The sequence below is a fragment of the Palaemon carinicauda genome, chromosome 34 (assembly GCF_036898095.1).
Source record: "Palaemon carinicauda isolate YSFRI2023 chromosome 34, ASM3689809v2, whole genome shotgun sequence".
Classification (NCBI taxonomy): Eukaryota; Metazoa; Arthropoda; class Malacostraca; order Decapoda; family Palaemonidae; genus Palaemon; species Palaemon carinicauda.
Window position 1 is genome coordinate 77238341 of NC_090758.1, and position 16050 is coordinate 77254390.

At 43.1% G+C, this 16050-nt stretch overlaps 1 protein-coding gene across 1 annotated transcript; it reads left to right on the plus strand.

Moving 5' to 3' along the window:
- The first annotated feature begins 914 nt into the window (after window positions 1–914).
- LOC137627043 (hornerin-like) lies at window positions 915–4539 on the plus strand. Its single transcript, XM_068358026.1, has 2 exons — window positions 915–984; window positions 1226–4539. The coding sequence occupies exons 1-2, from the start codon at window positions 915–917 to the stop codon at window positions 4537–4539; spliced, it is 3384 nt and encodes a 1127-aa protein (XP_068214127.1).
- Window positions 4540–16050: the final 11511 nt, after the last annotated feature.

A 16050-nucleotide genomic window follows, 5' to 3' on the forward strand; every position in this document is an offset into this window, starting at 1 on the left:
CCACTGTATTTGGACTTTGTATTTATATAAAAGACTAAATCATTAACTTTATAAAGCTAGTTTATAAATTCAATTTACTCATACTCATTTTCAGTCTTACATTTCTGCTTTATTCAAATCTTCTATCATCTTTTGCAATTCCTTCCATGATGTAAATCTTAAGTTAATTCATATGTTTTCCCAATATAAATTTTAAAAAACTTCTAGGTATATTGTGAATAATTTAGAAGAGATTGTCTCTCCCTGACTATTGATATTATCAAGATATATAGATAAATTAAATTTAAACCATTTCATTAAGAGACAGTGGGATGAGCAATCTATATTCAATTCTTTTTAGTGAGGCAGATTTGCACCGACTCGCAAGGGTGCCCTTTTAGCTCGGAAAAGTTTCCTGATCGCTGATTGGTCGGATTTGGACAAAAATACTTCCAACCAATCAGCTATCAGGGAACTTTTCCGAGCTAAACGGGCACCCCAGCGAGTCGGTGCAAATCTGCCTCACAAAAAAAAATGACTATAGTATAGTATCTTTATTCAGGCTTAGCATTTAAAATGGATAGGAAGCCTACAGTCAGAAAAGGAATAAAGAAACAATTTTAAAGTTCCAAAGCTTGGTAACTGAAGTATACAAAAGTGCATTTACCTCAGTAGACCATCTGAAGTTCAAAATTGTTGCAAATTAACTCTTATCTTCGTTCAAATTTTATTTTTTTAATATATTTCTCTTCTACTCTTGGTATTTAATGTATCCTATCTGTATATATTTTCATGTATTGACTTAAATTTATGAATATGTGGCAATATTCCCTTTATTTCGACCTAACAGCGCCAGGACTCCTCGCTGCTGGGAGGAAGGACGCTGGTGACTGGCACAACACATGAACATACGCTCCTGGGGTGGGGTTCAAGCGATGTCAGGGAGGGCAGCCGATTGGGACTACAGTCTACCCCAAGGGCAAAGGAAAGTCCTTCAAAAAGAAGGCAACTGAGCTTACCTAATGCAAATGGGAAAAAAACACATTAATAGAAGATTAGAGTCCTTGGGCTCGTAACATTCCATTTTCCCGCTCCTGTTTACCTAATACCAATTGTAATATCAATAATGATAATTTTGACTGGAATAATTCCTACTTAGTTATATTTCGTTCTGTATCCCTCAACCGGTACGGCTACCAAACGAAAATTGACTAATCACCAGGCAAGCAAGTTATTCACTATTTAGGGCACCAGTGGTACAGTGGCTTATCAAAAGCAAGTCGCCAGTGGTACAGTGGCTTATCAGGAGCAAGTCGCCAGTGGTACAGTGGCTTATCAAAAGCAAGTCGCCAGTGGCACAGTGGCTTATCAAAAGCAAGTCGCCAGTGGTACAGTGGCTTATCAAAAGCAAGTCGCCAGTGGCACAGTGGCTTATCAAAAGCAAGTCGCCAGTGGTACAGTGGCTTATCAAGAGCAAGTCGCCAGTGGCACAGTGGCTTATCAAAAGCAAGTCGCCAGTGGTACAGTGGCTTATCAAGAGCAAGTCGCCAGTGGCACAGCGGCTTATCAAAAGCAAGTCGCCAGTGGTACAGTGGCTTATCAGGAGCAAGTCGCCAGTGGCACAGCGGCTTATCAAAAGCAAGTCGCCAGTGGTACAGTGGCTTATCAGGAGCAAGTCGCCAGTGGTACAGTGGCTTATCAGGAGCAAGTCGCCAGTGGTACAGTGGCTTATCAAAAGCAAGTCGCCAGTGGTACAGTGGCTTAGAAAAAGCGAGTCACCAGTGGTACAGCGGCTTATCAAAAGCAAGTCCCCAGTGGTACAGTGGCTTATCAAAAGCAAGTCACCAGTGGTACAGTGGCTTATCAAAAGCAAGTCGCCAGTGGTACAGTGGCTTATCAAAAGCAAGTCACCAGTGGTACAGTGGCTTATCAAAAGCAAGTCGCCAGTGGTACGGTGGCTTATCAAAAGCAAGTCGCCAGTGGTACGGTGGCTTATCAAGAGCAAGTCGCCAGTGGTACAGGGGCTTATCAAGAGCAAGTCGCCAGTGGTACAGCGGCTTCTCAAAAGCAAGTCGCCAGTGGTACGGTGGCTTCTCAAAAGCAAGTCGCCAGTGGTACGGCGGCTTCTCAAAAGCAAGTCACCAGTGGTACAGCGGCTTCTCAAAAGCAAGTCGCCAGTGGTACAGTGGCTCATCAAAAGCAAGTCGCCAGTGGTACAGTGGCTTATCAAAAGCAAGTCACCAGTGGTACAGCGGCTTATCAAGAGCAAGTCGCCAGTGGTACAGCGGCTTATTAAGAGCAAGTCGCCAGTGGTACAGCGGCTTATCAAAAGCGAGTCACCAGTCGAAAGCAAGTCGCCAGTGGTACAGTGGCTTATCGAAAGCAAGTCGCCAGTGGTACAGCGGCTTATCGAAAGCAAGTCGCCAGTGGTACAGCGGCTTATCGAAAGCAAGTCGCCAGTGGTACAGCGGCTTATCGAAAGCAAGTCGCCAGTGGTACAGCGGCTTATCGAAAGCAAGTCGCCAGTGGTACAGCGGCTTATCGAAAGCAAGTCGCCAGTGGTACAGCGGCTTATCGAAAGCAAGTCGCCAGTGGTACAGCGGCTTATCAAAAGCGAGTCACCAGTCGAAAGCAAGTCGCCAGTGGTACAGTGGCTTATCGAGAGCAAGTCGCCAGTGGTACAGCGGCTTATCGAAAGCAAGTCGCCAGTGGTACAGCGGCTTATCGAGAGCAAGTCGCCAGTGGTACAGCGGCTTATCGAAAGCAAGTCGCCAGTGGTACAGCGGCTCATCGAGAGCAAGTCGCCAGTGGTACAGCGGCTTATCGAGAGCAAGTCGCCAGTGGTACAGCGGCTCATCGAGAGCAAGTCGCCAGTGGTACAGCGGCTCATCGAGAGCAAGTCGCCAGTGGTACAGCGGCTCATCGAGAGCAAGTCGCCAGTGGTACAGCGGCTCATCGAAAGCAAGTCGCCAGTGGTACAGCGGCTCATCGAAAGCAAGTCGCCAGTGGTACAGCGGCTCATCGAAAGCAAGTCGCCAGTGGTACAGCGGCTCATCGAAAGCAAGTCGCCAGTGGTACAGCGGCTCATCGAAAGCAAGTCGCCAGTGGTACAGCGGCTCATCGAAAGCAAGTCGCCAGTGGTACAGCGGCTCATCGAAAGCAAGTCGCCAGTGGTACAGCGGCTCATCGAAAGCAAGTCGCCAGTGGTACAGCGGCTCATCGAAAGCAAGTCGCCAGTGGTACAGCGGCTCATCGAAAGCAAGTCGCCAGTGGTACAGCGGCTCATCGAAAGCAAGTCGCCAGTGGTACAGCGGCTCATCGAAAGCAAGTCGCCAGTGGTACAGCGGCTCATCGAAAGCAAGTCGCCAGTGGTACAGCGGCTCATCGAAAGCAAGTCGCCAGTGGTACAGCGGCTCATCGAAAGCAAGTCGCCAGTGGTACAGCGGCTCATCGAAAGCAAGTCGCCAGTGGTACAGCGGCTCATCGAAAGCAAGTCGCCAGTGGTACAGCGGCTCATCGAAAGCAAGTCGCCAGTGGTACAGCGGCTCATCGAAAGCAAGTCGCCAGTGGTACAGCGGCTCATCGAAAGCAAGTCGCCAGTGGTACAGCGGCTCATCGAAAGCAAGTCGCCAGTGGTACAGCGGCTCATCGAAAGCAAGTCGCCAGTGGTACAGCGGCTCATCGAAAGCAAGTCGCCAGTGGTACAGCGGCTCATCGAAAGCAAGTCGCCAGTGGTACAGCGGCTCATCGAAAGCAAGTCGCCAGTGGTACAGCGGCTCATCGAAAGCAAGTCGCCAGTGGTACAGCGGCTCATCGAAAGCAAGTCGCCAGTGGTACAGCGGCTCATCGAAAGCAAGTCGCCAGTGGTACAGCGGCTCATCGAAAGCAAGTCGCCAGTGGTACAGCGGCTCATCGAAAGCAAGTCGCCAGTGGTACAGCGGCTCATCGAAAGCAAGTCGCCAGTGGTACAGCGGCTCATCGAAAGCAAGTCGCCAGTGGTACAGCGGCTCATCGAAAGCAAGTCGCCAGTGGTACAGCGGCTCATCGAAAGCAAGTCGCCAGTGGTACAGCGGCTCATCGAAAGCAAGTCGCCAGTGGTACAGCGGCTCATCGAAAGCAAGTCGCCAGTGGTACAGCGGCTCATCGAAAGCAAGTCGCCAGTGGTACAGCGGCTCATCGAAAGCAAGTCGCCAGTGGTACAGCGGCTCATCGAAAGCAAGTCGCCAGTGGTACAGCGGCTCATCGAAAGCAAGTCGCCAGTGGTACAGCGGCTCATCGAAAGCAAGTCGCAGTGGTACAGCGGCTCATCGAAAGCAAGTCACCAGTGGTACAGCGGCTCATCGAAAGCAAGTCGCCAGTGGTACAGCGGCTTATCAAGAGCAAGTCACCAGTGGTACAGCGGCTCATCAAAAGCAAGTCGCCAGTGGTACAGCGGCTTATCAAGAGCAAGTCACAAGTGGTACAGCGGCTTATCAAAAGCAAGTCGCCAGTGGTACAGTGGCTTATCAAAAACTTCCACCACGAGGCAAACAATTCACTACTATACAGTACTTGTTATAGGCAAGTCTATATCACCATTCTCATCTGATAGTTTGCGAATCAAACCAAGGCTCCATTAACGTACGCGAAGATTCCTATAAAATTCACGAGACAACAGTAAAAAATATCTTTGAGTTCATTGATAATTTAAAAGTAGTCAAAAGGTTTTTAATGAAAGATCTCTTCATAATAACTTATATTCAAATGAAAACAAAATTCCAAAAGATGGCATTATTAACATTTTCAAAATATCACCATATCAAAAACTACCCTACATGTTTTTAAAAAGTTGTTTATATATATACTTTTATATATATATTTATTATGTACATATAAATTCATTCTCAAGAACACACACAATCATAGTTATATATTTAATCCATACAACAGAAGAAAAAACAATAAAATTTATATCATAGACAACAATCAAATCTGGAGAGAAATCTAGATAGTCAAAACCAAAAAAAAAAGTTTGATGAAAAATGAATTAAAAAATTCCATACGAGATTAATAATTTACCAAAGCTTAATGCCCTTCGCCTCTATATCTCTCTCCAGGACATGACAATGGACAATTGAACGCGTATGCGGATTGTCTGACATACAGCATACGTGTGCATTTAGAAACATCGCTTAACATATGTAGGAGAAATACGGCTTCTTTAGCATCGTGAACTCGCAAGAATACCGTAGATACTTACTATAATATAATTAACCCTTTTACCCCCAAATGACGTACTGGTACGTTTCACAAAACCCATCCCTTTACCCCCATGGACGTACCGGTACGTCCTTGCAAAAAAATGCTATAAAAATTTTTTTTTTCATATTTTTGATAATTTTTTGAGAAAATTCAGGCATTTTCCAAGAGAATGAGACCAACCTGACCCCTCTATGACAAAAATTAAGGCTGTTAGAGCAATTTAAAAAAAAATATACAGCAAAAAGTGCTGGGAAAAAAATAACCCCTTGGGGGTTAAGGGTTGGAAATTTCCACAGAGCCTGGGGGTAAAAGGGTTAACATACGTAGGAGAAATACGATTTCCTTAGCATTGTGAACTCGCAAGAATACCGTAGATACCTACTATAATATAATTAAATGCAACCTTGTAAAATCACATACATCAGAAAGTGCATAAATATCTTTAAAACTGGCAAACTTACTTCTCCAGAAAACAAAAGAAATATGAAATTCACAGAGTCGTATTCATTTCATCAAACAGTTAAACCAGACAATTGAGTTGGGGTTCTCCACTATCCAACGACTGGCCTGAAGTAACGCAATTAGAAGTAGAGGTATAATTCATCACACGCTATAACATAGGTTGAGGATATATACAAGCTATGCGGTGGAACTTACTTAACGAGGATAGCTATACATAAGAGACTGTTACCAGTTCCTAAACCGTCTTTGAATTAATTATTTGAAAGCTGGTTTACTTGTGGTAAATAAATATATATTTTGTAATATTTAAAAATCCAAATTATTCTTGGCCCTTCATCCATTTCTATTCTTTACTACTGTAATAAGTTTATATAAATTAAAGAATCTTAAATTGATTTCATTCACCAATACTCCACAGTATCAAGAATCAAAATTATCATGAATAATTATAAGAAGGTCCCAATGAACTACCCAGAGCAACTTCTTAGAAGTTACAGATCTTTCAACTAATCAGGGGATACAGCAATAAAACGAGACCACTGAGCACCTCTCTTGACTAAGGCGGCTCACTTAAAAGATTTGCTACTGAATAGCGGCGAGCCCTTCTGCAAAGATTTTCTATTACTTCCAACCAGTTTTTGTAAACAAATTTGCTCTAAATCACATGTTTATAACAAAAACTTCTCCGCTTTGAATATGAACTTTCCAATACTTTATACTCCCGTATTTTGTTGATAAACATCTTGAATTTAGATCGATTAAGAGTTGATCGTTGGAGAGTAATCACAGACAAAGTCTGCTTGCAATTTCAGTAAATAGTAACTTGAATAGAAGCAAATATCCCGTTTTTAAACATTTAAATTCATGGACAGCAGTTATCTACCCATTCCACTAATTAAGTAACTAATTCAACTAAGTTAATCTATCGCTAATTCCTTCTCCTAATCTAACAACATAATTCTCAGTGTCTTCTGGTTTTGTCTTGGATAACTGGAAATGAATAAGAACGCGAATCAGTGTCCCTTTTTCACCAAAACTCAAGATCAGTTTTTCCGTTCTAGACATCAAAAACCTCACAGAAAAAGGGCAGCTCCATATATAAAAGAAGAGCGCACAGGTATTTTGATTTTCCGGGGATTTCAAGCTGTTCTCGCTAATTTCTTCTTGTTCCTATAGTCAGTTTTATTTAGAGAGGCAGATTTGTACAGACTCGCATCATTGCCCTTTAGCTCGGAAAAGTTTCCTGATCACTGATTGGTTAGAATTATCTTGTCCAACCAATCAGCGATCAGGAAACTTTTCCAAACTAAAAGGGCACTACTGCGAGTCGGTACGAGTCTGCCTCTCTAAATAAAATTGACTATAATATGGATGGACTGGCATAAGTATACATAGGGCTAAGGCATGTCCACAGACACAAGGGAGCCACATACTCACATTCCCACATGGAAATCACGGAACAAAATTATGCGTACATAAAAGACAAAGCCTCGTCTAAATCAAAAGCTGCACGAAAGCTGTCGGCTGTTTGCAAATGAAATCAATTTCGTATAAAGTTACAGCTCCATCCTCACCAGAAAACCTTGCAAACAGTGCTTACAAACTTCTTGTAGATTAAACATGTTATTTTCATTAGTAAAATAAATTTTTGAATATACTTACCCGATAATCATGTAGCTGTCAACTCCGTTGCCCGACAGAATTCTACGGGAGGGATACGCCAGCTATCACTATACTAGAAGGGGGTGTACTCACAAGCGCCACCTGTGGCCAGGTACTACAGTACTTGTTGTTGACGCCACCTCACTTTTTCCTCGGTCCACTGGTTCTCTATGGGGAGGAAGGGTGGGTCAATTAAATCATGATTATCGGGTAAGTATATTCAAAAATTTATTTTACTAATGAAAATAACATTTTTCAATATTAAACTTACCCGATAATCATGTAGCTGATTCACACCCAGGGGGGTGGGTGAAAAACCAGTGTACAAGACTAAAGGATAGCTAAGTATCCCGTATTTCATATAATCAGTTATCCACAATAACAATGAAATAATAAGTACCTGGTAAGGAAGTCGACTTGAACCGTTACTCTGCCTTTAATAAGATCGTCTTCCTTACTGAGCGCAGCGTTCCTCTTGGAAGGCTGAATCAACTCAAAGGTGCTAAAGTATACAGGGCTGCAACCCATACTAAAGGACCTCATCACAACCTTTAACCTCGGCGCTTCTCAAGAAAGAATTGACCACCCGCCAAATCAACAAGGATGTGGAAGGCTTCTTAGCCGACCGTACAACCCATAAAAAGTATTCAAGAGAAAGGTTAAAAGGTTATGGGATTATGGGAATGTAGTGGCTGAGCCCTCGCCTACTACTGCATTCGTTGCTACGAATGGTCCCAGGGTGTAGCAGTACTCGTAAAGAGACTGGACATCTTTGAGATAGAATGATGCGAACACTGACTTGCTTCTCCAATAGGTTGCATCCATAACACTCTGCAGAGAATGGCTCTGTTTGAAGGCCACTGAAGTAGCCACAGCTCCCACTTCATGTGTCCTTACCTTCAGCAAAGCAAGGTCTTCTTCCTTCAGATGAGAATGTGTTTCTCTAATCAGAAGCCTGAATAGTAAGAAACTGAGTTCTTAGAACTTGGAAAAGAAGGTTTCTTGATAGCACACTATAAGGCTTCTGATTGTCCTTGTAAAGGTTAAGACCTTTTTAGATAGTACCTAAGAGCTCTAACTGGGCAAAGTACTCTCTCCAGTTCATTCCCCACCAAGTTGGACAGGCTTGGGATCTCGAACGACTTAGGCCAAGGACGTGAAGGAAGCTCGTTTAGCAAAAACCGAGCTGCAAGGAACATGTAGCCGTTTCAGATGTGAAAACAATGATCCTGCTGAAGGCGTGGATCTCACTTACTCTTTTAGCTGTTGTCAAGCACACGAGGAAAAGTTTTTAATGTGAGGTCCTAAAAAGAGGCTGATTGGAGAGGTTCAAATCTTGATGACATAAGGAACCTTAGGACCACGTCTAGATTCCAGCCTGGAGTGGACAACCGACGTTCCTTTGAGGTCTCAAAAGACCTAGGGAGGTCCTGTAGATCTTAGTTGGTGGAAAGATCCAAGCCTCTGTGGCGGAAAACCGCTGCCAACATACTTCTGTAACCCTTGATCGTAGGAGCTGAAAGGGATCTTACTTTCCTTAGATATAACAGGAAGTCAGCAATCTGGGTTACAGTGGTACTGGTTGAGGAAACTGCATTGGTCTTGTACCAGCTACGGAAGACTTCCCCTTGAGACTGATAGATTCTGAGAGTGGATGTTCTCCTTGCTTTGGCAATCGCTCTGGCTGACTCCTTCGAAAAGCCCCTAGCTCTTGAGAGTCTTTCGAAAGTCTGAAGGCAGTCAGACGAAGAGCGTGGAGGATTGGGTGTACCTTCTTTACGTGAGGTAGACTTAGAAGGTTCACTCCTAGAGGAAGAGTCCTGGGAATGTCGACCAGCCATTGCAGTACCTCTAAGAACCATTCTCTCGCGGGCCAGAGCGGAGCCAACCAACGTCAGCCGTGTCCCTTTGCGAGAGGAGAACTTCTGAAGTACCCTGTTGACAATCTTGAACGGCGGGAATGCATACAGGTCGAGATGGAACCAATCCAGCAGAAAAGCATCCACGTGAACTGCTGCTGGGTCTGGAATCGGAGAACAATACAACAGGAGTCTCTAGGTTATCGAGGTAGCGAACAGATCTATGGTTGGCTGACCCCACAGGGCCCAAAGTCTGCTGCAAACATTCTTGAGAAGGGTCCACTCTGTGGGGATGACCTGACCCTTCCGGCTGAGGTGATCTGCCATGACATTCATACCGCCCTGAATGAACCTCGTTACCAGCGTGAGCTTTCGATCTTTAGACCAGATGAGGAGGTCCCTTGCGATCTAGAACAACTTCCACGAAAGAGTCCCTCCCTGCTTGAAGATGTAAGCCAGGGCTGTGGTGTTGTCAGAGTCCACCTCCACCACTTTGTTAAGCTGGAGGGACTTGAAGTTTATCAAGGCCAGAATAACCGCCAACAACTCCTTGCAATTGATGTGAAGTGTCCTTTGCTCCTGATTCCATGTTCCCGAGCATTCTTGTCCGTCCAAAGTCGCACCCCAGCCCGTGTCTGATGCGTCCGAGAGGAGACGGCGGTCGTGTTTCTGAACAGCCAAAGGTAGACTTCCTTGAGAAGAAAGCTGTTCTTACACCACGCGAGAGAAGACCTCCTCTCTTCGGAAACAGGAACTGAGACCGTCTCTAGCGTCATGTCCTTTATCCAGTGAGCAGCTAGATGATACTGAAGGGGGGGGAGGTGGAGTCTCCCTAACACGATGAACAGGGCCAGCGATGAAAGTGTCCCTGTTAGACTCATCCACTACCTGACTGAGCATCGGTTCCTTCTCAGCATGCTCTGGATGCATTCTAGGGCTTGGAAGATCCTTGGGGCCGACGGAAAAGCCCGAAAAGCTCGACTCTGAAGATCCATACCCAAGGAGACAATGGTCTGGGATGGGACGAGCTGAGACTCCTCAAAATTGACCAGGAGGCCCAGTTCCTTGGTCAGATCCATAGTCCATTTGAGAATCTCCAGACAGCGACGACTTGTGGGAGCTCTTAAAAGCCAGTCGTCTGACGGAGCCGGACACAAGATCATGGTACTGCTGCACAGTCTGTGAACTGTCAACCATGGGGAAGCGAGGAAGTACAGTGACAACCCGAAGCTGTCTAGACTGTCTGGGTCGTACCGACAACTCCTTATCGGGTTGCTGAGGTTGCCGCACTGCGTCACAACAAGTCACTTCTGCTGGTTGTTGAACGTCTTCCCAGTGACACATTGACTCCGTAAACAAAAAAAAAAAAAAATCCTCTAACAAGGACTAAGCTTGGACTGCATGTCTTGCAACACAGCTCAAGGTCTATGGGAGCAGGTGTGGTAACAGACGGGATTAGCGACTGAAGTGGAACCATTACCTTCCCTGGAAGCATGTTATGCTTAAATAAAAGTCCATAGGAGGCTACGCAGCTAAAGGCTCCTCTCCAAATGACAGAGTCCTCAAGGGAATATCAGAAGGAGGGAGAAAAGCACTTTCTCATCTACAGGGACCATATCCGAGAAAAGCTAAGTTCTCTCAGTGAGGGTTTCACTGGTGCAAAAGCAGCAGACTAGAAGGCAACGTTATGAAACTGCTTGACAGTCTAGTGAGTTGGCAACAACCAAAGATGTGTGACTGAGAAGCATGCGGTAAGGTATGCAGAGCATGTTGTATGCAGAGCATGCTGTATGCAGAGCATGCTGTATGCAGAGCATGCTGAATGCAGAGCATGTTGAATGCAGAGCATGCTGTATGCAGAGCATGTTGTATGCAGAGCATGCTGTATGCAGAGCATGCTGTATGCAGAGCATGTTGTATGCAGAGCATGCTGAATGCAGAGCATGCTGTATGCAGAGCATGTTGTATGCAGAGCATGCTGTATGCAGAGCATGCTGTATGCAGAGCATGCTGTATGTAGAGCATGCTGTAAGGTAAGCAGAGCGTGTTGCATGGCGTTTAACATTTCTCAGAAATTCCATGACCAGTGCTAGAGTGCTTTATGCATGCTTGCATGGGGTTTTAATATCAACATAATATTTACCTTACATTCATAACTCATGATTCATTTTTGTTTTGAAGATATTTTTGCCATATTTTGCGATATTGTTAAAAATATATTGCAAGGAATACATATATATTTTTATATAAGTAAGACAAATAACCTCCATTATCATAATGTTTGTGTAGGCATACATGTATATGATTACAAGTGCAAGTTATGAAAGTAATGAGGTGTTATTATTGTCATTTGTTATTTCTCAAGTTGAGGAGAAAGTGGCAGATGCATGCGTTGAGGTGGCTGACTCATAGCATGAGGTTGCTGCCTCAAGAGTTGCGCTTGTTGTAAGGGTTGCGGATGCGCAATAGCAGGTTCCTGAGGAACGAGTTACGGTTCCTGAGGTGTGAGCTGCGAGAGTTGAGGTAGCGGCTGCGCAGAACGCAGTTCTTGTCTCGCGAGTTGAGGTTCCTGAGGAGCTAGCCTAAGCTGCAGCGAGTGCTGAGGTGGCTGCCTCATTGATGGAAGAGGTTGTCGTACCTCAAGAGATTGTTGCCTCTCTGGTGGAACCGCAAGCGGAAGCGGAGGAAGTAAGGCATAAGATTCCTGCTCCCATTGCTGAGGTTGCCTTAAGGAAGGCGGAGGTTGCTGCACACCGCTGGTAACTGGCAACTCAGTACGCGGTAAGGTATCCTGAGGAACCTCAACATCGTACGCCTGGCAGACTGGACTGCGGTGAGGCGGAGCGATCGCAGGAGGAGGTGTAACCTTCTCAGCCTGACACTCACGCATTAAGACCGCAAGCTGTGACTGCATGGACTGCAGCAAAGTCATCTTGGGGTCGGCAGACGCTAAGGTCTGCTGAGGCAAAGCCTTAACAGAAGATGAGATCTGTTACGACATCACCTTACCTCTCTTAGGAGGTGTGCAGTCACCTGATGACTGCGGAGAGTCAGAGCTAACCCAATGACTGCATCCAGGTTGTAGAACTCTAACTTCGTACGTCTGGCATAGGTCTGGACTTTACGTTTAAGAGGTCTTGAGACCTGAGACCAGCGTTTTCTCCCCGAAATTTCTTCTGCAGACGAGCAAAATAAGGGCTCAATCGTCTGCGGGTGGGAGTGACGGTCTCTGTAAGACACGCCCGCAACCACCGAGGATACTTCTATGCGCCGATCAAGGCCTGCCGAATCCTTTTGCCCTTCGACATTGCTTCTCCCCTGGGCTTGGGAGCTTGCAAGAGGTCCCGGACTGGGAGGACGACTGGCACGCACAGAAGTACCCTCACACACAACACTGACACTTTGCGCTAATCACTTATCACTTTTGATTTTCTGTTTGCACTTATTTCACTGAACTCGAAACTTTAAGTGGTTTGTACCTGAAACACGCAATTCTATCCTTTCTCAAAAGTTAGTAATTGCGAAAACAGAATTACAATGTAACAGAAAAATCTAATGAAAGATAAATAATTCAGTGGCTGGAAAGAGACTAAACCCTAGATCAAATAAACTACGTTTAAATTCTCTCACCGCATAAAGCTTGAGAACAAGAAAAAACTCTAGAAACGTTTACCTTCTTCCCCTAAAGAGACTAGGGAGAAGAGCAAAAACGATAACAACGTTACTCGCTTGAACGAAACGTTTATCCTCCTCTCTCTCCCTCCGTCTCTATCTCTCTCTCTCTCTCTCTTGACTTAGAACCTGAGAGAAGAGCCCAATCATATATATCGTTAAAACATATTATTGTTAAAGGAAAATATTTCCCAAAATGAAAAGTTCCTTTATTAGAATTAAAACCATTAAGTTAAGAAAGAATGAACAAACGCTAGACACGGTTACTCTTACTGCAACGTGACACCGTGAAAATTCTCTCTCTATCGTAACGATAGAACGCAAGTTGAACGTTCTGAACGTCAACAACTGCAGAGACAAAACAAAACGTTAGTTCAACTTTGAAAACAGTACGAGACTATCAAAGAAATTCTTTCAAAAACATTAAAATAGCATAATATGTTAACAGGTAAAACCGAAATGACGGGCTCAATGTTAATTAACTTCGGTACCAAGAAAAGACCGCTTACTATTAGGAAAGGTCGAATATAAACAAATATAAAAATTAATTTTAATAAGTTTATAATAAAAGGAAGTTAATCGAAGAGGCCTATAAAAGGCGGAGAGATATAAAATAAATCTATAACTTTTGTTAAGCAAAATTAAGAAAGAGAGTCTATACTCTCTTAGACACCAACACTTCCGTCTAAGGGAAGGGTCGGCCATTTAAAGGTGAAAGAGAGTTCATACTCTCTTCGTCACCATAATTAATCAAATTAATTCCAAAAGCTAACTAAGCTAATATAGAAGTTTCCAGTATAGCGAATAGCTGCAAATTTTAGAGAAATACTTCACCAAACCGTGAACAATACTCCAAAATCATAAGCGTATCCAAGAACGTCTTGCCGGAAGCACGACAGAGGAAAAAGTGAGGTGGCGTCAACAACAAGTACTGTAGTACCTGGCCACAGGTGGCGCTTGTGAGTACACCCCCTTCTAGTATAGTGATAGCTGGCGTATCCCTCCCGTAGAATTCTGTCGGGCAACGGAGTTGACAGCTACATGATTATCGGGTAAGTTTAATATTGAAAAATTAATTTTCACTGTTTACTATGTTTCCATAGTAGAGAGGTCCCCTTTTTTGTTTTTGTTTCATTTGTTGATGTCGGCTACCCCCCAAAATTGGGGGAAGTGCCTTGGTATATGTATGTATGTATGTACCATGTTCCCAAACAACTTCTCCTGGCGTAGATAGGGTTGAATAAATTAAATTCTCCATATAATGACACAAAAACTAGTCTCCAAGACTCAAATGATACGACCCAAAGGTTTTTACATAGAACCTTAGAACTAAGACTGCCTTTTCAAACGAATCGCAGAATAACCATCTGAGAGGATAAGGTAACCTTATAACCTAACAATCAAACGAAGGCACTAAAAATCACACACGGTTGAAAAGCAGTGAAAAAATTAACAGATATAATGTAAATAGTGATCCCGGGGTAAAACGTTCACAGACAAAGCAATCAAGAATTACGTACATGGATATCCAAGCTTAGAGAACTTGGAAAATTATGAAAGATACAAGGATTTGAAATAAATGCGTGAATGGACAAGTGGGTGACTAGGACATCATTAAGCTTGGAGATTTTCGCCTGCCTTTCCTTAAGGACGTCTCAATTTAAAATGAAAGGTTGGAAACAGTTCAATTACATAAACTTACAATGATTATGCCAATAATCACATTTACCCACGGTAGGATCTTTCCGCAAACTATTGGACGTAAAGCCGTGGGTACGAGCTTGGCCAAATAACACTGTAAAACTCAAAAGTAGGTAATTTATAGCCATCGTAAAACCTCTGATAAATAATCTATAAAGTTTCACCATGACATCTAATATATTTTATTTATTAATGCTATCTTCTTTTATACATAGGACACTTTTTGTGCAAAGTTTAACTTATATTCTAGAATCAAATTAACAATATTAGATGTACAATTCTTAGACACCTGATAATATTCCTACTATTCTGTCCTTAAAATTTATTAAAGAATATAGTTATCTATTCATTCCTACATAAAGATCTATTCTATTATCAGACGAACACAGTGTTTAAAGTTAGGCTGAAATCAACGATGGTGTTGACAAAAATAAAATCATATCGATCATTTGCATAACATCAATGAAAAAGAGAAGTCAAGTTTAATTACATAAAGATAAGGAAATGTAGTCACAGTAAACAGTAAGATAATAGTACAAAGTACTTTTCTGTGGTATGTACACTTTACACTTAATTAAAAGCTGCCGACGTTGTTCTAAGTGAAAGTGGATGGGAAGGTTAGGTATTCAAAAAAGTTATTCCACATTAAATGTTCCGCTACATATAAAACCACTTGCATTAATAAAGTTTTTGACAGCTTTACTTTCCTTTTTTGTTGTTTAACTTTTATCAAACGCTGCCTTAATAGATGTGATATACTTTTTCACTTCTGTAATATCCAGACTTGATAGCAGTCCAGTTAGTTAGCTGGAAATATCAGTTTAACCAAACCTCACTTCCAATTAAGGAAACCTTATAAATGACTAAAATAAATTATTGCATAAACCATATCTTGTTTTAAAAAATGAACCTAATCAACATACATTATTGTAACAGTAAGTGAAAAATTTAGTCCTTCAGTTAATTCCTAATACATGTTAAAAAATGTATTTTTCTGTTTATATGAATACACCCTATGACCTTACAATTACTTTCGCTTGCTGGTGTTACAAGGCATCATTACTAAATGAACATATATTACAACACGAGTGAAACACTGTTGCCATGAAAGGTGTTGTAGAAGCATGAACTGGAGAACGAGAGAGCTCGATAAATCTGACGGCTGGGTGGGCAGGTAACAAAGAGAACAGGAAAAAACTAAACGAACATTTCAAAACTTGTAACACATACAGTGAGGTAGAGGCACACTGTAATTGGCGAGGAAACTACAGCATACGAATGCCTGGAAAAATATTATCGCACCTCGTTAGGGACCGGAAACCTTCCCGGCTTCACCGTCCCATTTGCAACTGCTTGTTCGTACTGGGATAGTTCCTAGGATCTCCGGCGAGTAGTAGAGAATATACACGTTCGTAGAATATTCTCATATCCTTCCAAAAATCAAAGGATGATCAGAAATAGGTTTAGACATTTA